The sequence below is a fragment of the Aquarana catesbeiana genome, linkage group LG03, assembly GCF_042186555.1.
Source record: "Aquarana catesbeiana isolate 2022-GZ linkage group LG03, ASM4218655v1, whole genome shotgun sequence".
NCBI lineage: Eukaryota > Metazoa > Chordata > Amphibia > Anura > Ranidae > Aquarana > Aquarana catesbeiana.
In genome coordinates this window covers 78,502,041-78,526,010 of record NC_133326.1, presented here as the reverse complement: position 1 = coordinate 78,526,010, position 23,970 = coordinate 78,502,041, and the positions used below count along the sequence as shown (strand labels likewise).

General features: G+C 41.3%; 1 protein-coding gene across 8 annotated transcripts in view; it reads left to right on the top strand.

The window, feature by feature from the left end:
* The window catches only part of MYO5A (myosin VA), a 290,881-nt gene that overhangs the window by 204,443 nt on the left and 62,468 nt on the right, over positions 1-23,970 (top strand). For 7 of the 8 annotated variants that reach the window (XM_073618728.1, XM_073618732.1, XM_073618726.1 and 4 more), the window contains exons 19-28: positions 6,950-7,161; positions 7,360-7,516; positions 10,572-10,811; positions 10,945-11,193; positions 13,192-13,285; positions 13,452-13,597; positions 13,679-13,792; positions 15,740-15,880; positions 19,019-19,072; positions 19,273-19,500. In XM_073618728.1, the coding sequence (XP_073474829.1) occupies positions 6,950-7,161; positions 7,360-7,516; positions 10,572-10,811; positions 10,945-11,193; positions 13,192-13,285; positions 13,452-13,597; positions 13,679-13,792; positions 15,740-15,880; positions 19,019-19,072; positions 19,273-19,500 (1,635 nt within the window). The remainder of the gene's footprint in view (positions 1-6,949; positions 7,162-7,359; positions 7,517-10,571; positions 10,812-10,944; positions 11,194-13,191; positions 13,286-13,451; positions 13,598-13,678; positions 13,793-15,739; positions 15,881-19,018; positions 19,073-19,272; positions 19,501-23,970) is intronic. The other variant, XM_073618727.1, reaches the window with a different exon arrangement.

Here is a 23,970-nt window from a genome sequence, read left to right as displayed (position 1 = left end):
ACAGGCAGGCCGCTTTCGTCCGATCTCCCTTAGAGGAGAGCGGGACTTTGACAGGTCCATCTCAGCACAGACCTGTCATCCGCCTGCTCAGTGGGGATCAGCGGATCGATCCCCCGCTGAGCAAAACGGAGTCCGCCGGGCAGAAAGCCCATGTGAAAGGACCCATAAGAGCAAAGCTAAATTTTAGACAACAAAATTCTAATTAACAAGAAACTAACTACAGATGAGTCGAATTATTTATTAAACAGGTGTCCAGCAGACAATTGATTATAAAAAGGCGTTACTTAACAAAGAAAACCCCTCCCATTTCATGCTGTCAGCAATGGCACCACATGGAAGAGAAATGTCACAAGGCCTGAGAAAGAAAATAATTTATTTAAACAAGAAAGGGGAAGGCTACAAGAAGATGAGCAAATCTTTACTTATCAGTCAGAATATTGTAGCAAAAGTGATACAAAAATTTAACAAAGATGGAATTGCATTCATCTCACAGAGACATCCAGGCCTACCACGGAATTTAACACCTCCACAGGAGCGTCTTCTGATGAGAAGGGTTGAAGAAAATCACCATCCATGCAAGTTCACTGCAGTTAGCTAAAGAAGTAGAAAGCCAAACTGGGGTGATTGTTTCCCGTGACACAATATGGCATACACTGCAGAAGAATGGCATGCATGGGTGTCCTCCACGAAGGAAGCCTCTCCTAAAACCCATGCACAAAAAAGCCTGCCTAGAATTTGCCAGGGCCCATGCTAAAAAAGAAGATTACTGGGACTCTGTACTCTGGAGTGATGAGACCAAGATAAATGTTATTGGAACTGATGACTGTATTGCCCCGTACACACGGTCGGACATTGATCGGAAAATCCGACAACAAAATCCATGGATTTTTTCCGACGGATGTTGGCTCAAACTTGTTTTGCATACACACGGTCGCACAAAGTTGTCGGAATTTCTGATCGTTCTAAACGCGGTGACGTAAAACACGTACGTCGGGACTATAAATGGGGCAGTAGCCAATAGCTTTCGTCTCTTAATTTTATTCTGAGCATGCGTGGCACTTTGTGCTTCGGATTTGTGTATACACGATCGGAATTTCCGACAACGGATTTTGTTGTCGGAAAATTTTATAGCAGGCTCTCAAACTTTGTGTGTCGGAAATTCCGATGGAAAAAGTCCGATGGAGCCCACACACGGTCGGATTTTCTGACAACACGCTCCGATCGCACATTTTCCATCGGAAAATCCGACCGTGTGTACGGGGCATAAGGCATTGCAAAGGTGAGGAGTACAAAGAAAAATGCATGGTGCCTGCAGTAAAACATGGTGGTGGAAATGTCCTTCTGTGGGGTTGCATGAGTGCTGCTGGTGTTGGGGAGCTGCATTTCATTGATGGTATCATGAATTCACAGATGTACTGCTCTATATTGAAAGAGAAGATGCATCATCATCACTCTGTGCCCTTGGTCGTCGTGCAAATGATCCAAAACACACATCTAAGGCCACTGTTGCAATTTTGAAGAAGAACAGGGTGAAAGTGCTTCAGTGGCCAAGTATGTATCCTGATCTGAACCCAATCGGGGGAATAACTATGGGGAATTCTGAAGAGACAAGTTGAGCGTCACTCTCCATCCAGCATCCAGGCTCTAAAAGAGGCCGTTCATGAAGAATGGAAAAAGATAGATGTTGCAATATGTCACCAACTTGTTCATTCCATGCCTAGAAGACTTGGTGCTGTCCTTAGAAATAATGGAGGTCATACAAAATACTAGATGATGTAGTTTTTGTTGCGGGTTATTCATTTTTGCTAATTTTAGTAAAACTGAAGATTTTGAAATCTAAGTTATATTATTAACCTTACTTTCATGTAATGAGCTAAACAAATGTTCTATAAGACTCAACTCAGTTTTGTCAAAATCTTGGAAATTGTTCTTGCGTTCATTGAGATATTGAGATATTGATCTATTGATCATTAATGCTGAGCACTGTGTATGTATGTATGTATGTGTGTGTGTATATATATTTTTATATATATATATATATATATATATATATATATATATATATATATATATATATATATATATATATATATACACACAGTATCTCACAAAAGTGAGTACACCCTCTCACATCTTTGTACATATTTTGTTATATCTTTTCAATGTAAAGTAGTGAGTGTACAGCTTGTATAACAGTGTAAATTTGCTGTCCCTTCAAAATAACTCAAACCACAGCCATTAATGCCTAAACCACTGGCAACAAAAGTGAGTCAGTGAAAATGTCCAAATTGGGCCCAAAGTGTCAATGTTTTGTGTGGCCACCATTATTTCCCACTACTGCCTTAACCCCACTTGGGCATTGAGTTCACCAGAGCTTCACAGGTTGCCACTGGAGACCCCTTCCACTCCTCCATGACAACATCACAGAACTGGTGGATGTTAAAGACCTTGCGCTCCTCCACCTTCTGTTTGAGGATGCCCCACAGATGCTCAGTAGGTCTGGAGACATGCTTGGCCAGTCCATCACCTTTACCCTCAGCTTCTTTAGCAAGGCAGTGGTGTGTTTGGAGTCGTTATCATGTTGGAATACTGCCCTGTGGCCCAGTCTCTAAAAGGAGGGGATCGTGCTCTGCTTCAGTATGTCACAGTACATGTTGGCATTCATGGTTCCCTCAACGAACTATTTCCCCAGTGCCGACAGCACTCATGAAGCCCCAGACCATGACATTCCCACCACCATGTTTGACTGTAGGCAAGACGAACTTGTCTTTGTACTCCTCACCTGGTTGCCGCCACACACGCCACCATCTGAACCAAATAAGTTTATCTTGGACTCATCAGACCACAGGACATGGTTCCAGTAATCCATTTCCTTGGTCTGCTTGTCTTCAGCAAACTGTTTGCGGGCTATCTTGTACATCATCTTTAGAAGAGGCTTCCTTCTGGGACGACATGCAGAACAATTTGATGCATTGTGCCGCGAATGGTCTGAGCACTGACCGGCTGACCCCCCACCCCTTCAACCTCTGCAGCAGTGCTGGCAGCTTTCATACGTCTCTTTCCCTAAGACAACCTCTGGATATGATGCTGAGCACGTGCGCTCAACTTCTTCAGTCGACCATGGCGAGGCCTGTTCTAAGTGGACCCTATGCTGTTAAACCGCTGTATAGTCTTGGCCACCACGCTGCAGCTCAGTTTTAGGGTCTTGGCAATATTCTTATAGCCTAGGCCATCTTTATGTAGAACAACAATTATTTTTTTCAGATCCTCAGAGAGTTCTTTGCTATGAGGTGCCATTGTGAAATTACAGTGACCAGTATGAGCGAGTGAGAGCGATAACACCAAATTTACCACACCTGCTCCTCATTCACACCTGAGACCTTGTAACACCAATGAGTCACGTGACACCAGGAAGGGAAAATGGCTAATTGGGCCCAACTTGGACATTTGCATTTCGGGGTGTATTCACTTTTGTCGTCAGCGGTTTAGACATTAATGGCTGTGTGTTATTTTGAGGGGATGGCAAATTTACGCTGTTATACAAGCTGTACACTCACTACTTTACATTGTAGCAAAGTGACATTTCTTCTCTGTTGTCACATGAAAAGATATAATAAAATATTTACAAAAATGTGAGGGGTGTACTCACTTTTGTGAGATACTGTGTGTGAGTGTATGTATGCATATATATATATGAGTGAAAGTACTGTGCAAAATATACTTTAAAGGGGTTGTAAAGGTAATTTATTTATTTTTTTTAAATAAAAAACATCTTATACTTACCTTCATTGTGCAGCTCGTTTTGCACATAGTGGCCCCAAACCTGGTCTTCTGGGGTCCCTCGACCGCTGTTTCAGCTCCTCCCCGAGAGAACTAACCACCTTAATGCGAGCTCCCTCGCATGGTGGTTAGTTCTTGCGGGCGCGCTCCCGTGATACAGCCGGCGGCTATAGCCGCTCACTGTATCACTCGGCCCCGCCCCCCGGCGTGCCGCGTCATTGGATGTGATTGACAGCAACGCGAGCCAATGGCTGCGCTGCTTTCAATCCATCCACTGTAGCCAATCAGCGGCCAGGCTGAGCAGCGAAATAGATGTCGGGAGCGAGCGCGGGACTTTCGAGGGGTCAGGTAAGTAAAACAGAGGGGCTGGGGGCGGCGGTATTGTCGGAAGTTTTTTCACCTTAATGCACTTTTACCCTTACAACCCCTTTAATTATTTATTTTTTATCAATTTGCAAAGTGAGCGAAGAGAAGAAAAAAAATCAAATCAATGTTTGGTGTGACCACCCTTTACTTCAATCCAGCATAAATTCTTACACTGTACACTTGCACAAAGTCAGGGATTTTATAGGATTAGAGTCAGGTGTATGGTTAACCAGTTATACCAAGCAGGTGCTAATGATCATCAATTTCATATGTAGGGTTGAAACACAGTTATTAACTGAAACAGAAACAGCTGTGTAGAAGGCCTAAAACTGGGTGCCGAATAGCCAAGCTCTGCTACTAAGTTAAGGTTGTAGAAAACAGTTTCATGTCACAGGTCATACACCATGGCAAGACTGAGTACAGCAATAAGACACGAAAGTTATAATGAAAGGTTTCTCCTAGACAAAGATTTCAAAGCAGACTGGGGCTTCAAGATGTGCTGTTCAAGCTCTTTTGAAGAAGCACAAAGCAACAGGTAACGTTGAGGACTGTAGACACAGTGGTTGGCCAAGGAAACCTAATGCAGCAGATGAAAGGCACATAATGCTTACTTTCCTTCGACATAGAAAAATGTCCAGAAGTGCTATCGGAAAAAAACTGGCGTAAATCAGTATGACCCAGGTACACCCATCTACTGTCCAGAGAAGTCTGGCCAGAAGTAATCGTCATGAAAGAATTGAGCCCAAAAAGCTAAACATAGGAACTGAGGTGAAGAAAAATGGCAGCAGGTGCTTTGGATTGATGAGTCAAAATATGAAATATTTGGCTGTAGCAGGAGGCAGTTTGTGTAAGGGCTGGAGGGCCGTACAATAATAAGTGTCTGCAGGCAACAGTGAAGCATGGTGGAGGTTTCCTGCAAGTTTGGGGTTGCATTTCTGCAAATAAAAATGGGAAAAAATTTCCCCTTAAAGGGAATTTAATGGCCCAACTAGTTAATAGTGTAATAATACTGACATAGAAAATCAAAGCAGAAGAAACAAGTAAAATTGATACAATTTTTATAATAACAATAGGTTAAAAAAGAACAGCAGTGGTGGCTGGTGAACATATAGGTCAACATAATGCATAACATTGTGATATAGATAGATGTCGTGCTAGCTACCAATGAAGCATGTCCAAAGAATGTTTTAAACGTAAGAGAACCAATCCACAGTCGCTAAGCATATTCACACTCCCATAATCTGTGTATAAAATATTAAAAATAAATAAATGCAGAGCTATGTGATATATCACTCACTCAGGTGGAAAAAAAAAAAAAATATATATATATATATTATTCAAAACTTATTTTCAGCAAGTCCACAGTGAAAAAATATATATATAATCTCCTTAAAGTGACTCTGTGATGATGATCCAAATAATATTAACCATGACTTCACACATATGCTCCCCCCCCCCCCCCCCGTGTGACTGCGCTAACCTCCAATTGTGTGACCGTGGGGATCCCCTGAGGAAGACGTGATCACCCCGTGTCGTCACGTGTAGGGGAGGGGTCAGGACGGTGGAGGAGACAGTCACTTGCTCTCTGAGCTAGCTGCTGATTCACACAAGCCTGCAAACCATTTGGGGAGGATTTTAACATTGTATGTTTTCTATAGCCTGGTGCGCTGCAAGCACCCATAAAGTGTGAGTACCCCAATGTTTATCAACATTACATCCACTCTTTGTTCTTATATGATTAGTGCAAAATTGGACTTGCGTGTTAACAAAAGTTTATAAGAAAAAATGCAACAGCCACAAAATGGTTAAAAGTAGTCAGCGATGTCCTTCCAAGAGAAACAAAACATGCTCACAATGATGGAAATGCCCCAGTGAGAACCAGCGAGACCAGGCAATAAAAACGCTCTCAAGCTTTTTTTTACCATTTTCTTTACTATTTGGGATGTGGGCCAATCCTTTTACTCAACCTTACCTCAACATTTTCCTATGTGCATTTCTGCAAATTGAATTGGAGATTTGGTCAGGATCAATGGTGTCCTCAATGCTGAGAAGTACAGGCAGATCTTATCCATTATGCCCTACCACCAGGAAGGTTTGTAATTGGCTCCCAATGTATTCTGCAGAAGGACAACGGCCCCAAACATACAACCAATGCCATTAAGAACTATCTTCGGTGTAAAGAACAACAAAGAATCCTGGAAGTGATGGTTGGGGCCCCCACAGAGCCCTCATCTCAACATCATTGAGTCTGTCTGGGATCTCATTAAGAGAGAGAAGGACTTGAGGCAGCCTACATACACAAAAGATCTGTGGTTAGTTCTCCAAGGTGTTTGGAGCAACCTACCTGCCGAGTTCTTTCAAAAACTGTGTGCAAGGGTACCTAGAAAATTGATGCTGGTTTGAAGGCAAAGAGTGGTCACACCAAATATTGATTTAATTTGAAATTCTCTTCTGTTCATTGCCTTTTTTTTCTTTACTCATTTTGTTAATTGATAAAAAAATAAACAAATTAAACTTCTATTTCTGAAAGCATTCTTAATTTTCAGCATTTTTTCACACCTGCCTAAAACATTTGCACAGTGTAGTGTGTGTGTGTGCGTGTGTGTGTGTATGTATATATATATATATATATATATATATATATATATATATATATATATATATATATATACATATACATATATATATATATATATAAAATAGAAAATTGATAGACCTAGTTGTATTATGCTTCCTTTTGGGCAGTTATAGTATAATGAATACATGATGGCAATAGTACATATTCTACCTTCTCTAAAATCAGGACCAAGACAAATACCAGTTTGGCAAGACAAAGATTTTTTTTCGTGCTGGACAAGTGGCCTATCTGGAGAAAATAAGAGCAGACAAATTAAGAGTGGCCTGCATTCGAATCCAGAAAACAATTCGTAGCTGGCTATTGAGGAAGAAGTACTTGAGAATGAAAAAGGCAGCTATAACCATTCAAAGATACGTCAGAGGCTACCAGGCAAGATGGTGAGGACATGCATTGTTATTGCTGGCTTAATTATTAATGAAAATGTCATCTATGATGAGTGTGCTTTAATGTCATTTTTACATTTCTTTTCACCTTTCTTTTTTTAAATGCGAATTTGATTGATTTACAAATATAAAAAATAAAACATTGATTCCATAGTTTATATGTGATCATTAATTCTACTCTTCTTTATGTAGTCTTGCCAAGTTCCTGCGCAGAACCAGAGCAGCAATCATCATACAGAAGTTCCAGAAAATGTATGTGGTTCGGAAAAGATATATACATATACAGTCAATTACACTTCGTCTTCAGACTTACCTTCGGGGTTATGCAGCCAGGAAAAGGTTCGAACAGGTTAGTGGAGCTGGCAAGGCACTGATTAAGCTGCATAAGTCATAATAACATTGTACTTTTTCTAATTTAGCTACTGACTAAATTTGAGATCAGGGAGATTAGGCACTATAGAAATTATAATCAAGATTGTGAAAGTATTTGTTCAGTAACTCCACACAAACACAATTCCTACTAAATTGATAAGCAAGATGTTAGCGAACTTAATCCTTTGTGATTGCAATCGCTGAAAAGTTAAATGTAGCCTCTTATGCTGCATTTTGTTTAACCACTGAAGGATTGCCCTATAGCAGATATACTGCTACAGAGCTAGCCTTCCTGCACAGAATCACTTATATATGTAATTACACACTTCTGCCTAGTAGAGGGCGCTGTTTTTGCTGTGATTACTCCACAGCAGAGACACAGAATGGAGCTCTGCAAGCCAGGAAGAAGAATCCATCTCTTCCCCTATTATAGCACCACACAGTACAAAAAAAACACTGGCTAGGCACACAGTTAACCCTTTGTTCACCCTAGATGTTTAACCCCTTCCCAGCCAGTACAGTAGTTAGTATAGTGACAGTGAATATTTTTAGCACTGATCACTGAATTAGGCCTCATGCACACATGGCGTTTATTTAACTCTCCTTGAAGCCAGCAGCGTTTTTGCAGAGAATAAGCATGACGCTTGTAAAAGTATCTAAAGCTTTTACAAGCTTTAAGGAGCTTTTACAGGTGTCAAGCTCTTGGACGTTCATTAACTTCATTGGCCAGAATGAATAACTTATTCTGGTCATTGAAATTAATTAATGCTCAAGTACTAACATTTAGCAGCTTTTAGAAGCTTCAAACATTTTTTCTGCCCAAACTCTGCTGCTCCTGAATGCACTGGCAGTGTTTTTTTGTTTTGTTTTTTCCTGCCTCTAAAAGCTCCTGCCACTAAACACTGCTAAAAGCCTATGTGTGCATAGACACATAGGCTAACATGGAGGGGAGTTTAGAGGCAGGAAAAAAAATGTCAGACGCCCCTAGGAGCAGCTGTAAAAACGTCTAGTGTGCAAAGTCGCTAATTGCCACCATTACTAGTATAAAAAAATTAAAATTCCAGTATATATCCCATAGTTTGTAGATGGTATAACTTTTGCGCAAACCAACTCTTTTTTTTTTACCAAAAATATTTAGCAGAATACATATTGGCATTAAATTTATGAAGAAATTTGATTTTTTCAAAGTTTTTTTGCAATATGTTTTATAGCAGAAAGTAAAAAATATTGTTTGTTACTTCAAAGTATTCGGTCTTTTTTTGTTTATAGCGCAAAAAACCCCATAGGTGATCAAATGCCACCAGAAGAAAGCTCTACTTATGAGGAAAAAAGGACATACATTTTATTTTGAGTACAGCGTCACATGACAGCTCAATTGTCAGTTAAATTCATGCAGTGCCGTATAGCTAAAAATGGCCTGGTTATGAAGGGGGATACATTTTCCACAGGTCAAGTGGTTACATACGTACATATATTGGATAAGCACAAAATAAAAGCAATAAGAGTATCAACTGCTCGTCCCCAAATAACATAAATTCGAAGGAAGAGATTCCCCCTTGGGACTTTAACGCAATTTGAAGTATAACACACATTTATTAATGTAAGAAAGAAATATACTTAAAATCACCCTATGAGTATTAAAAACCTATATAATAGCTCTGACAAAGCCATGAACATAATCCCCCATATTGGAAAAATGCATCCATCCAAGAACATATAATTATGAAAAGTACAAATAAAAGCCCAAACACGTTTCAATCATTCAAATCATTCAAAGCCCCTTAGGGGGCCTTGGGAAGGGGGAGATATCCAAGTATTAGACATACAAGTAATTAGCATGATGTCCCATTTCACTACAGACCACAATAGCAGCAGATTTTTTTGTTTTTATACTTACAAAACTTGCAACTAAGAGACATTATCCATCAGAGCCTGACTGATGACAGTACCAGGTGACATGTTTTGAGGGACTTACCCCCCTTCTCAGAGCAAAGACTGCTTCTTTGTTCTAAGGAATGGGGTCAGTCCCCTGAAAAGGGTCAGCTGGTGCTGTCATCTGTTTGGTTGAGGCTAAAGGGTGGCCATCTAGTTTCTATATTTATAATACTCTACCAATCTACTCTGGTTTATGAGTATAATATGTATTGTTTATCTTTTATTAAAGTGCTGTTGATAATGCACTAGGCGTTTAATTGTACAGTTCAAGATTCCCCGATCTGAAAAGAGCCTCACCACCTTACCTATCCAGTCCACGTTGCACAGTGGTCATTGCATTTATATATCTTCAGGCTAGCTTCTTTGTGAACTCTTAGCGCTGAGGTGTCAAGTGTTTACTGTTCTATGCTAGTAAATTATCATGTACATAGTAAGAAAGAGAGTCTGTATGGAGAATATTCATTCATTCACACCGGGATACTAATCTGCGCAAAAGGCCATCTTCACAGCTTTTCTGTGCAGCTGCAAGCTGGCAGTCTGCCCAGATCAATGACAGGCAGGGCCGATGCACAGATCAAATGCAAACAGACTGTGTCCTGATCTGTTCATCAGTCCTGCACAGATGTACATTTGGGGATACTCTTGAAGATTCATTTAGGTCCATGGAACACTTGCGCATCCTGCGTGTGTGAAGCTCTTCACACAGGTGGTACCCATGTGAATAAGGCTTAACAGAGGTTTCCTGGCACTTTAAATAATTTATTGGGCCGAACTTAGGCCAAACAAATAATTTGCATGCTGTGAAGACTGCTTGCTGCTTGTGCTGAATTATACTGTAGTAGCTCATGCTACGTAAAGTAAGTGGCTCATTCTATTGGAAGCCGTATGATGGACTTCCACTCTACTCCTGGGTATAGAAAAAGTTGGTTGTATCGCATCTCCGCCATTTAGGAGAAGCCTTGTATTTTTATCAATGAACACAAGTCTTCCTCTGATTGGCCTGAGATGAACAGATGACATCACAATCTCCACAAATCTCCCATGATTTATAACTTTCTAATTGCGTTTCACTAAAATGTTTCTTCACCAACTTTCAGATGCTCAGAATACACAAGGCGACCATCATTCAGAAGCATGTCCGTGGCTGGCTAGCTCGTGTGTCTTACAAGAGAAGCATGGAAGCCTTAGTCTACCTTCAATGCTGCTACCGCAGGATGATGGCCAGGAGGGAACTGAAGAAGCTGAAAATCGAGGCACGCTCTGTCGAACACTACAAGAAACTCAACTTTGGAATGGAGAACAAAATCATGCAACTGCAGCGTAAAGTTGATGAACAGGTACTGGGTTTATTTCTTATGTTTGAACATCATATGACCTTTTTTGAAGACCTTTCTCTCATGCATATCGTTTCAATATGGTTTTGTTAGTGATGTTCTGCAAAGCTTTAATATTATTTTACATTGTGTGCAGCACAAGGACAACAAATCTTTGCAGGAGAGGCTGACCCACCTAGAGATCACCTACAACAATGAGAAAGACAAGTTGCGTAGTGATGTGGACCGCCTTAAACATATTGAAGAGGAGGCAAAAAATTCTGCTAACCGGCTGGTTACTCTGCAAGATGAACTTGCTCGGCTTAGAAAGGAACTACAACAGACACAGACTGAGAAGAAGACCATTGAAGAACATGCAGATAAATACAGGAAGGAGACTGAGAAAGTAAGTTTCAGCCATAATCTTCATGGATCTCATGTATGACTTGTCTAAAAGAATAACAGTCAATGTTTTCCTTATAGCATTTAATCTGAGTCTCCCTTTCTGGCTGCTAGGGCAAGCTATAAAAAGCAAGAATCTATTTGGCTGCTTGGATAAAATCAGACACTTGGTAGCTGAAACTCAAATATGCCTAAACACATATAGCTGTAATGTCACTTGTAGCTCATGTCTAATGAGAAACAGTCACGTCTTAAGAGTTTTAAATATATGAGAATAAAAGTGGAATAATACATAATTTGTGCTGCTGCATGGACTAGTGGGGATGTTCCAGCTGCTGTCAAATAAAAGCATTAAATTGATATTAAACCTTTTATGTATTTTTTAAATAATAAACATGCTATACTTACAAGCTCTGTGCAATGATTTTGCACAGAGCAGCGCCCCAATCTTTGTCTTCTTGGATGCCCCGCCAGCGCTTCTGGCTCCTCCCTCCTACCGAGTACCTAAGGAGGGGGGGGGGGGGTTATTGTGCGGGCGGCTGGCTCCCAATATGACACAGATTTGCTAAAAATAGCTTGTTTATGACTAGAAGCTATCTGCCACATCCCAAAAACAATGCAGAACAAAGGAAAAGGCCCCAGGGGGACTTTGAAAGCAGTAGCCAACCAGGTGGTAGGAGTATAAACCAGTAGAGAATGTATAAAATGAAAATAAGTTTTATTTTGACATCATAAAAGTAGTAGTAGTAAATGCCAAAGGTAAGGTTAAAAGCAATGACATATATGCAGACATAGCATCATACAGTAGAAGCAATGCTCGTTATCAACATAAGGTCAGTCTTATAGGGTAGGAGGCCAAACCGTGGAAAGGTTCACAGAGATCCCAACATGTCATGTTTCGAAATATGATATTATTTCTTCTTCAGGGAGGGTTAAGAGCATATTGGAGTACTCTAGAAATAGTGATAACATGTCAGTATGTCATACAATGCAGCGAAGTATCAATACAGGCAAAGCCTCTCGCTCTCTCTCTCTCCTCTCGCTCTCTCCTCTCTCTCGCTCTTTCATTCTCTCAGCCAATGGCTGTCACTGCTTTTAATCTGCCCTGTGGGGAGGGAGAGAGCCGCTGCTCTTGCGCACATCATAGAATTGAGATTGGGCTCAGGTATGTATAAAGGGGGTGAGTGGGGGATCCTGCAGCACAGAAGGTTTTTTACTCTAATGCAGAGAATGCATTAAAGTGGAATTTCACGCTCCCAATCTACATTGTTTATTTTTAGTCCTCATGCTGCTAGCATTAGTAAATAAACAGGAAAGTATATCATATTTACTTGTTTTACACCTTTTTGTTTACATTTCTTCTGTTACTTCCTGGTTTCTTGCCTAGGCAAATTATGTCATACATCCCATGGGTCTTCAGGAGAGGAGAAGGGGTTTTTCAGTTAAGAACACTCTCCTGCCTGCATGCTTGAGTTAAGGGCAGATGGACTCCAGGAAAAAATGCATCAATGCAAATGAATCATTTGTCCTTACTCAAGATGGCCATGGCCAAAAAAGCTAGGGGGTGTTTTTCAAAGTGATTTCTCAACAAAATAAAGCATGAAGACATGGATGGCCAGGTTTGCTTTAAATATTAAAAATGAATGAAATGGCGTTTTTGGTTTGTAGTGCTCAGATGCAGTGAAGATCCGTTTTAAGATAAAAAAAAAAAAAACTTTAGGCTTTAGAACCACTTTAAGGCTTCTCAAGCTTTCAGAGCCCTTTGGCCTCTTGCGGACCAACAGAGGTTTGGAGTTTGATAGTATGGTACCAAGTTATGTTTCCTTACCTTTTGAAGCTGGATGGTCCAGGTGTAGACCTCAGTGTTGTCTAGCAGCGTATATTGGTACACTGTTCCCAGTCGTTCCTATATTCTGTGACTACTAACCTAGTATAATAAAGGCATTGGAAGAACCAGGGTATTTTATGGTATAGCATAAAGCAAGATTATTTTGTTTTATAGCTGGTTTCTGAGCTGAAAGAGCAGAATGCATTATTGAAAACTGAGAAGGACGAGCTGAACATCCTAATCCAGGAACAGGCTAAGAGGATGACTGGTAGGTACTAAAAGAATACTAGAAAACTTAAAAGCAATTGAAAAAAAATCTATATATAATTGCATGCTGTGTAGATGGTGATTTACCCTTCAGTTACTAAATTCACTTTTTTAAGATATGATTTGGCATGCTTTGTGATCATTGTTGTTGTTTTTGTGCCTGGTAGAGGATATGGAGAAAAAACTACTGCAAGAAACAAAAGAACTGGAACATGAGCTGAATGATGAGAGGTCGAGGTATCAGAATCTGCTCAATGAGTTTAGTCGGTTGGAGGAGCGATATGATGACTTAAAGGAGGACATGAGCACCATGGTGGGTTGAAGTGAAAATAGGAATAGTAGGGGGTATTATGGAGTATCTTTGTGTACCAGTCTAATCTAACTACTGTTGCAGACCGTTCCAAAACCGGGACATAAGAGGACTGACTCCACCCACAGCAGCAACGAATCAGAATACACCTTCAGTTCAGAGATTACGGATTTAGAAGACCTAGCTTTCCGTAATGAGGTAAGGTCATCTAATAAGGTGAACCTAAAGTTTTTTTCTAATATAACATTTCAAGTATTTTTCAATTTTTTGTTTTATTTTTCGGTGTGTTGTGAGTTTTTTTTTTCACCAACTTACACTAGAAGCTTTTTATCTCTTAGGATTTAGTTTTAAAAAACAATCTGTTATAGCTTTACCTAGGGGACCATAGAACCAACGCTGCCTCATTCTGCTTTAAGCAGATTTATTGTCAGATGTCCCCCTTAAATTACTTATCATTTTTATGATGAATTTATAAAATGGTGACTACTGCCTACAGAAAAGCAAGTATGCATCGGGAGCTTTCCAGTTCCCGTTAGTACCTGTTCACCTAGCACCGCGCATATGCGCCCACTCTGCGTTAAAATCCACTCGCCAAGCAGCTGCATATATGCGCCAGATCGCCAGAAAGTGGTTAACATTTTTATTACCTGTTAATCCTGTCAGTAGATCTGTTATTTTCCACTACATGTAACGGCTACGGACAATGGGATTCTTAGATGGACATGCTTTAGGTTCAAGAAAAAGTAGATCGGATTCTGTCAAGTGAAATGTGTAGGGTGGGATTTGATGGATTGACCTCTGCAGCTCTACATCAAGGCAATATGTCCCTCAAGAAATCCACATGAAAACTGAAAACAAAACTTCACACGTTCGTCTTATGAGTCCATAAAACTTAATTGCTGATAATAATTTAATCACAAAAAGATAAGCGGTATCCCATGCATTTCAGGGGTCAGGAGATCCCCCTTCATCGGGGCTCCCACTTAGTTTATTCCTGAGAATGGAAACATTGGAGAACGCCAACTAAGTGCAGTATATGGGAAAAAACTTTACTAAAAATCACAAGTGGCAACTTACAAGATGCATAAGGATAAGACCATGGCTACATGTTTCAGAGCCTAACTGCAGGCTTAAAAAATAAACAGTTACATGTAGCCACGCTTCCCTCCCTGCGGCCCACCCTTTCAGTCCTGTGCATTCAATGTGCTCCAGGATTTCCAGTTTTGTTTTTGGTGTCCTCCACCACTCCTTACAATGGCATCTGTTTTCTGGTTCCTGAAGGCACACTGAAGATCAACAGCAAACCACACTGGGTGGATGACATGCTCTTATCCTTATGCATCTTGTTGCCACTTGTGATTTTTGATAAAGTCTTTTCCAATATACTGCAATTAGTTGGCACCCTCTCCAGTTTCCTTTAAATATTGCAGATATTACTTCAGTCTCATTGAGGAGCTGCCACGGATATATTTGGACCTATGGACTTTTTAGTATTCATGTGTATGATTATGTTGTAGTTTAGCTTTATCCCTACCTGTGCCATTCTCGATAATTCTCGGTCTTTCTGAGAGAAGGGAGACTTTTTTTGGCCCCTGAAACACGTTGGATAAAATTGTATGGGACCCATAAGATAAAAATTTGGTGCTAAATTTTCATGTAGATTTAGGTGGACTTTAAATAACCAACAAAAAGCTGAACGCCCAACTCCAGCTATTACATTGTAAGCAGTTACAGTAAAAACCTTTCTGGGTTTCTTTTAGAAAAAAAAAGATTTGAATCATATAAATAAATGGTGATTGTTGTAAGCAACCCTGACAGTTAACAGAAAACTATATTTTTCTTTATAGTCGTCCTTTTAGGCAATATTAAAGAATATGGTAATTCCAGGCATTGTTTATTTTTACATAGTTACATGGGTCCAGTTTGGGTCCAGTTTATGTTGCTTTGTAGGGACAATGAATGGTGGTTGTTCCAGGGTTTTCTATCCTCTGTAAAATTATCAATATTTAAATGTTTACCAGAAATAAATCTGTCAAGGGTGTCCTACTACTGAACTTACCATTGTGAAAGTAAATAATAAAATGATGGATCTCAGCTAACTGATTGCATACTGTGTCCATTGTACCATTTCTGGATATTCCTTAGGAACCAATTGATAAGAAGGCTCTGGACATGTCCCTATTTCTCAAGCTTCAGAAACGTGTGAAAGAACTGGAACAAGAAAAACAAATTTTGCAAGACGACTTGGATAAAAAGGAAGAACAGCTTAACAAAGCCAAAAGTCAGGTATGCGGAGTCTTAAAATACTGGAGCTTTACCAATTTATGGTTAACTCAGAGTCACCCTGAGAATAACTAAGGGTGGCCATATTTTTTTTTTGTTTTTCAACCAGCCAACGGGCTGATTGAAGAAAGATAAATGGATTCCTCTATCCACACAAGCTAGGTGCATGGAAGAATCCTCGCCGCTGGGACATTGTATTCTGAAAGCAGGACTTCTCCACTGTCAGAATACACTGATCAATTGCTGCAGCTGATGATCGCCAAAAGATTTCTAACATTCCCATTCTAAATAAATCTGACGATCAGCTATTGTTGAGTCGGGAAGGCCATACATAGCTGAAAATTTGTCTGATCCCTACTGAACCAGCCAAATTTCGATCAATCTATGGCCAACCCTAGACTCTCTGTGTTTGACCAGAACGATATAGATTTTATTAACCTCTTGGCGCCAATTGCACACAAATATGCAGCCTCTCAGCAGCAAGGCCTTGGCGCTGAGCTACCGCATATTTGTGTGCATAAGTGCGAATAGTGCTGTGTCGGGAGTGCGCACCAAAAGCCCCTCCCCACCTCCCAGCATAGCAAGCCCCTTAAAGTGGTTGTTAACCGACTGCAACTAAATCATCTTATGCCCTCTGTACCATAATAACAAGTGTCTGTGTGTTATGTAAAAAATTAAATCATCTTATCCCCCCTGTACCATAATAAAAAGTGTTCCCGTGTCTGTTTTATGAAAAAAATCTTCCGATCTGTACCTATATGAGCTCCGCTCCCAGCTGATTCCTCGGCTCTCTTCACTCTCTGGCTCACAGCTCCAGTGGACGGGGCTGAGCACTCCCGCTGACGTCAGCCGGGGAGGAAGAGAGGAGAGAGAGACGAGAATCAGCTGGGAGCTGAGCTCATATAGGTACAGATTGGAAGATTTTTTACATAAAACAGACACGGGAACACTTTTTATTATGGTACAGAGGGGATAAGATGATTTAATTTCTGTTATGAGAGCAGCAGCAGGAGCGGTGGGGGGGGGGGGGGGGGGGGCTGGTCTGAGTACGAGCAGACAGGGAGGCGAGGGGGAGGAGGACAGAGGAGACACAGGAGAGCAAGGCTGCGGATGACGGAGGCATGTACTCTAACCACGGTGTCGTGGCTCAGCAGCCCTGATATATCGTGGTCAGCGTACAGGGGGGAGGGTATAGCCAGGCAGGATCAGCCAGGTTTTTTGGGTGTTACAGGGGGCCAAATGACACAGCATAAGCACTGTGCTGTATAACATGCTTTAAGGGAACAGGATCTGTTTTTTTTTTTTTGTTCTTTTTTTGGGTTCACAAATGCTTTAAAGGGCCAGTGGCAGCCGACGCCAAGGGGTTAAAGTGGATGGCTTTTTATCTCTTAATCCCTTCACACCGAAGTACGCATATACTGTATGTGGCCCAACTGGACTTTTTTCCGTGGGGCCACATATATGCATAGCTGTCTTTGTGCTGTGAGCGCTCCTCAGCGGGAGCCCCAGGTCCTGTACTAACGATCCATACTCGGAACTCCCAGTTCTGGGTCACCTGATCACTGTGATAACCTCTGATTGGCTATCACAGTGATCAGTCACTGTGAAGCCGTCCCCTGTGTGTTTTTCTCTCTCTCCCTCTCTCTCTCTCTCTGTGAATGGAGGGGATTCATTGTATCTCTCTCTCTCCTTGCAGAGAGAAAAAAACCTGTAAAAAAATTAAAATAAAATAATAATATAATAATAAAAAATAGCTAGATCAAGGTTTGATTTAGGTCAGTACCAGGGATATTGTTTGGGTCAAGTAAGGGTCAAAAGTCATGGTCAGTATATTTTGGGCATGATTTTTTTTAAAAAGCACTTTTTTAAATTACTATCCCTGTTAGTTAGTGTCAGTGTGTTTTAGGTAGGATAAAAAACAAAATGCGCACTGTTGTTTTTGGGCTGTACTACGGGTACATACAACAACTAACATACACATATGTAGTATCACTGTGATCATCAGGAGCAGAACAATTTATTTTGGGTTGTTCTTTGGTGGTAGGTTATGGTAGTAACGAAATATACAGCTACATTTTTTTTTAAAAAGATATTTTTGGGCCAGTTTTTCTATGATAATAAAAAAAACAAAAATATAATTTACCACCAAATAAAACCAGATTTGTCCTGAAAAATTAAAAAAGTAGTTGTCATGATATATACAGTTTTTCTAACACATGTCAAAATTGTGCTTAGTCATTAACATTTGTTTTACCCTTTAGGCATGTAGAGGTTAAAGGATAACAAAACCCACGAGCAAAAATGTAATCTATTCCAGTGCACCAATCCTTAGATGTGGTGGCTGCATTCTTTTTTTCTTTTTTTTTTTTTCAACATTTTTAGCAAGTACAGGCACTACTTGTTTATCTTGTCAAAAAATTAATGTCCTTGTCACTTCAGTGAGCTGACCTGCAGGCAGAAAACAATGTTATCTTATTTGTATGAACTACTAAACTTATCACCCTCTATGTAACGTAAAAAGGCAGACATGCTTGAAGTCCACCTGGATGTCAACCATGGCTCCTTCCCTAGATACAATGGAGGAGTGAATGTAGCCACTCATGGACGTCTGCTATTTTCAGGATCACCAGGTGCAAATAATGGGAAAAAAAAGCATTAAAAAAGCAAACTAAGCCTCTTCATCTAAAGATCAATAAGCTGAAATACCTGTATATGAAATGTATGTTTTTGGGTTTAGATACAATCGCCCAGATAAATGAAAGTCCTGAACCTTGTGACCTGAACCTAAACAATAATGTACTTTTGACATAGATTACAGAACTGTGTAGCAAGACAACTCATTCATTTGGATATGCTTCTGTCAGTGCAGCCATAGACAAGCTTCTCTCCTATATAGTCATGAAAAGTCACACGAATAAGATGTCATTTCCCAAGTGTGGCACAGAAAGTATTTTATATATGTGTGTGTATGTGTGTATATATATATATATATATATATATATATATATATATATATATATATATATATATATATATATATATGTGTGTGTATATATATATATATATATATATATATATATACATTTTAGCAAATTAATTCAGATTAATGATTTGAATCTTTAAATTTCTTTGCTTTTTCAGCAGGAGGCAAGGTCACCAATTCGAGGGACAGAACTGGAATATGAATCTCTCAAGGTAATATAAAGATACATTTTAAAGCAAAGGATCGCTAGAAAATCAATCAGAGAGTAAATTCACAAGCAAACCCTTCTCTTTTTTTATCAAACCAAGTATCCATTTTCAGTTCTTTGTGATTTGGGGTGTAATTCCATAATTGTGTGCTGCCTCTACTAGATTATGACATTTAGATGTTGACCTTGTAATGTGTCTTTCAGCGTCAAGAACTGGAATCTGAGAACAAGAAGCTGAAAAATGAGTTAAATGAGCTCAGGAGAGCTGTCACAGAGAAGGCCTCCCCAGATCCCTCTGGACCCCGGGATCAGGTCTACAAGGTGCTCTTGGAACAAATGACATCAGTCAGTGAAGAGCTGGAAGTGAGAAAAGAAGAAGTACTCATTCTGAGATCGCAGCTAGTGAGCCAAATGGAAGCCATTCCACACAAGGTGATAATCCATTATATAATGTTCTAAGATAAGGATAAGCCAATTTAGACAGATGAATGACAGAAAGAATACATGAACAATACATTCTGACCAGTCTAGAACTGGTAGCTGACCAGTATTTGCATTAAAGGATAAGTTCACCTTTTGTAATATGTAACACCCATATTCAGGGTGTAACATGTTACAGATGCAGCACCCCCCCATCACCCATTTTGACAGCGAGCGGGGGATCATCTCCCCACACTTGAAGTCACAATTTTAAAAAACCCAGGTCTCTGCTCACCTGGCCACGTCATTCATTCAAAGAGTTCTGTGAATGTGAAAACTACAAGTACCAACAGCCTTTGCGAGTGTCAACTTGTAGTTCTCAATAAACTACCAATAGCGCTGTTGAGCGCTCTAGGTAGTTAATTAATGCTTCCTGTCAGAATGTAATTGCCTGCTCATACGAGGTATGAGCAGATATCTTACACAGACAGTCTGCAGGAGTCCTGCATTGCACCAGCGATCTGCTGATCACAGGTGCAATGCTTTGCAGGCTCATAGTAAAAAAAAAAAAATGCACTTTTTTTTTTTTTTTTTTTTTACAAAGGTGAACTTATTCTTTAAATGGCTGATATGGTGAATGTATTTACAGCTAGACCTGAACATAATAATGGAAAATTCCAAGCAAATCACAACATATGTGTACATAATCAGATTTCCTAGATTGATACAGTTTCCAAAAGGATCTTTCATCACAGGCTGATCAGATAAGGATACCCACTTTGCCCTTCAGTAACTGACCCAAATGTTCCTTTAAAACACAATTAGCTCTGTAACTGAATACATGGAGTAATTAACTATATTCCAAAATATAATTAATACTGGGAAACAAATATCATTAATTTCCAAATTCAGTTTACCCTTATATATGACCATAATATTAAAGTACCGTATATTCGAAGCCAACACTTTTTTAGCTTTGGAGAAAGCATTAAAAGGCTATAAATTCTTTCCCGTCTATGTCCCATTGGAAACGTGTCCCTTTAAGTCCTGCCATATAAAGAGAAATCCTCTCTTTGGCAGATGCGAAACAAGTGTCCCTATTAGATTATCCCTCTACTCCTGTTCGGTTGCAACTCCAAATTGAGTTTTTTCTTTGAATTTCTGTGCCAGTTATAGTAGTTTCCAGGACAAATAGAGAGGGTGAATCTTCATAGCAGGGACTAAAATAGCAGGGATGCGTACCCTTCTCTGCTCCAAAACGTAAAGGAGGAGTGCGGGAATAAAAAAAAAAAAAAGTACATTCTCATCTCTATTGCGGCAGCATCACTGTTGCAGCTGTCCCCTGCCTGCTTTAAGCCCACCAATCACTGAGTTCTTGGTTCACTCTGAGCAGAGAGTGAAGACTGTCAGGCTCTCAGTGGTTTGCTGAGAGGCTTAGCCAGCTGCTGGTCAAGCCATAAGGTCACATTTTTGTCGGGATCCTTCCACAGCCTGGAGCAGCTCTGTGATGTCAGATAATGCTTGCTGTTGGCTGATTTTGGGTCACAGGAGAGCACAAGTAAGTACACTCACCTTTAAGGAAGACATAATAAATTAACATAATTTTGCTTTTTTTTTAATTTTAAAAATGTAAATATTTTTTCTTGGAGCCTGCAATGCATTGCACTTGCGATCAATAAATCGTGGGTGCAATCTCAGGCTCCTGCACACCTCTTCGGGCTTTCGGCTAGAAAGCTGGAGGAAGAGTAAAAGTACTAGGAGTGTACGGATCAGCGCACCTATAGTCCATTGAGAACTACAAGTCTGTCTGCTATGCTGGAAGGTGGAACTTGTAGTCTATTCATTCACAGATCACTGTGAATGAATAACACTGCTGTGTAGGTGGAGCCCCGCTGCACCAAAAAATTTGACAGCGGCTGCAGGGGAGAAGAACCCCCACCCACTGTCACAGGAAAGGGGGAGGTTCAGGGGATGGGGGGGGGGGGTTGCTGGAGCATGTTAGATGGTACACCCTAAGTACATTATGGGTGTAACATCTAACATGTTCTAGAAGGAGAACTTGGCCTTTAAAAATGAACTTCAGTTAGGACTTAAGTAGTTTTGCTGTAATATTTTCAGTTGTACTGGATAGTTTTTTAGTGCAATCTTAAAATGGAACTAAACCCATCAATTTAACTGTTTTCCCAGAACAATTACTTTCAATGCAAGCCATGATTTCCTTTCCAAGCCATGAAGTGGCTGGTCTCATAACTGATCATATGTGTAGCACCATGGCAGCTGCAGATCAAACAGGCTAAGATGGCAGCTTACTTGGCTGTAAAGCAAAGGAGGGTTTAGTTCAATTTTTACGTCATATGACAGGCTGTTCGACACCCATTCTCTTAGGACATGCATGCTTTTTGTAGGCAGCGACTTAACTATTGAGGCATATATAGTCAGGTTTAAAAACACTTCCCGTAATATGGGACAAAAAAAAAAGTAAACCACCACTAAACTGTTCACATTCCCTTACAGAAGAAGAGTAGTGCAATATTAGTACATTATGTATTGATCTTGCTGAGAAGACATGACTGATTTACTTTTTTCTTTTTAATTTGCTCAACAATTTTGTGGTAATAAAGGATGATAAGGTAACAATTAATCCTGTTTTAGCTTAGCTTTATGCATGCAATGCAATAACCTATTTTGCTTTCATTGAACCACAAGCTCAAGCTGAAATAACAAGTTATTATCATTTGCTGCATACCCTGCAATTGATTTTAGGCTAAACATCCATAAAATAATGTGCTTGATTCGTTTGTGTGCTGCTGACTCCTATGTTTTTGTGCTTCCGTAATACATCATTGTGGTGTGAAATCCCTGGACATGACTGACAAACTACCCCTGGTTATTTACTAGTCAAATTCTACATATTAAACCGCCTTCTTTAGTTATCTTAGACTAAAAAATGTGCAATGCATACTCTGTTTAATAATGCCAGAGCAGCCTTTCTCAACCTCTTTAACATGGGAAACCCTTTCAGGTCTCAGGGAACCCTTGATTATAATTATATCTACAGCTCATGGGACATAAACGTGAACAGCAGATTGTGAATATAAGAATCAATAAAAGAATAAGGAATGTGGGACAGGGTATTTAATACCCCGGGCTGCTCTGCGCAACAAAATTAGTTTCAGGAATAGTAATAAAGCAAAACAAATAATAGTATCAGACAAGAAAGGCAGACTGTGAAGATTGTTGTTACCTCACTTTGGTGGTCAGTGAAAAAGTTACCCCTTACATGAGTGGCCACTGAAGTCCTCATTCACACGAGTGGCCAATAAATTTGCAATTTATTTGGGTAGCCAGTGAAGTGCCCATTTACACGGGTGGCCAGTGAGGTCCCCAATAACACGGGTGGCCAGTAAGGTCCCCATTTACACGGGTAGCCAGTGAGGTCCCCATGTACACGGGTGTCCAGTGAGGTCCCCACATGTACACGGGCGGGGTGGTGAGGTCCCCACATGTACACGGGCGGGGTGGTGAGGTCCCCACATGTACACGGGCGGGGTGGTGAGGTCCCCACATGTACACGGGCGGGGTGGTGAGGTCCCCACATGTACACGGGTGGGGTGGTGAGGTCCCCACATGTACACGGGCGGGGTGGTGAGGTCCCCACATGTACACGGGCGGGGTGGTGAGGTCCCCACATGTACACGGGCGGGGTGGTGAGGTCCCCACATGTACACGGGCGGGGTGGTGAGGTCCCCACATGTACACGGGCGGGGTGGTGAGGTCCCTACATGTACACGGGCGGGGTGGTGAGGTCCCCACATGTACACGGGCGGGGTGGTGAGGTCCCCACATGTACACGGGCGGGGTGGTGAGGTCCCCACATGTACACGGGCGGGGTGGTGAGGTCCCCACATGTACACGGGCGGGGTGGTGAGGTCCCCACATGTACACGGGCGGGGTGGTGAGGTCCCCACATGTACACGGGCGGGGTGGTGAGGTCCCCACATGTACACGGGCGGGGTGGTGAGGTCCCCACATGTACACGGGCGGGGTGGTGAGGTCCCCACATGTACACGGGCGGGGTGGTGAGGTCCCCACATGTACACGGGCGGGGTGGTGAGGTCCCCACATGTACACGGGCGGGGTGGTGAGGTCCCCACATGTACACGGGCGGGGTGGTGAGGTCCCCACATGTACACGGGCGGGGTGGTGAGGTCCCCACATGTACACGGGCGGGGTGGTGAGGTCCCCACATGTACACGGGCGGGGTGGTGAGGTCCCCACATGTACACGGGCGGGGTGGTGAGGTCCCCACATGTACACGGGCGGGGTGGTGAGGTCCCCACGTACACGGGCGGGGTGGTGAGGTCCCCACGTACACGGGCGGGGTGGTGAGGTCCCCACGTACACGGGCGGGGTGGTGAGGTCCCCACGTACACGGGCGGGCCGGTGAGGTCCCCACGTACACGGGCGGGCCGGTGAGGTCCC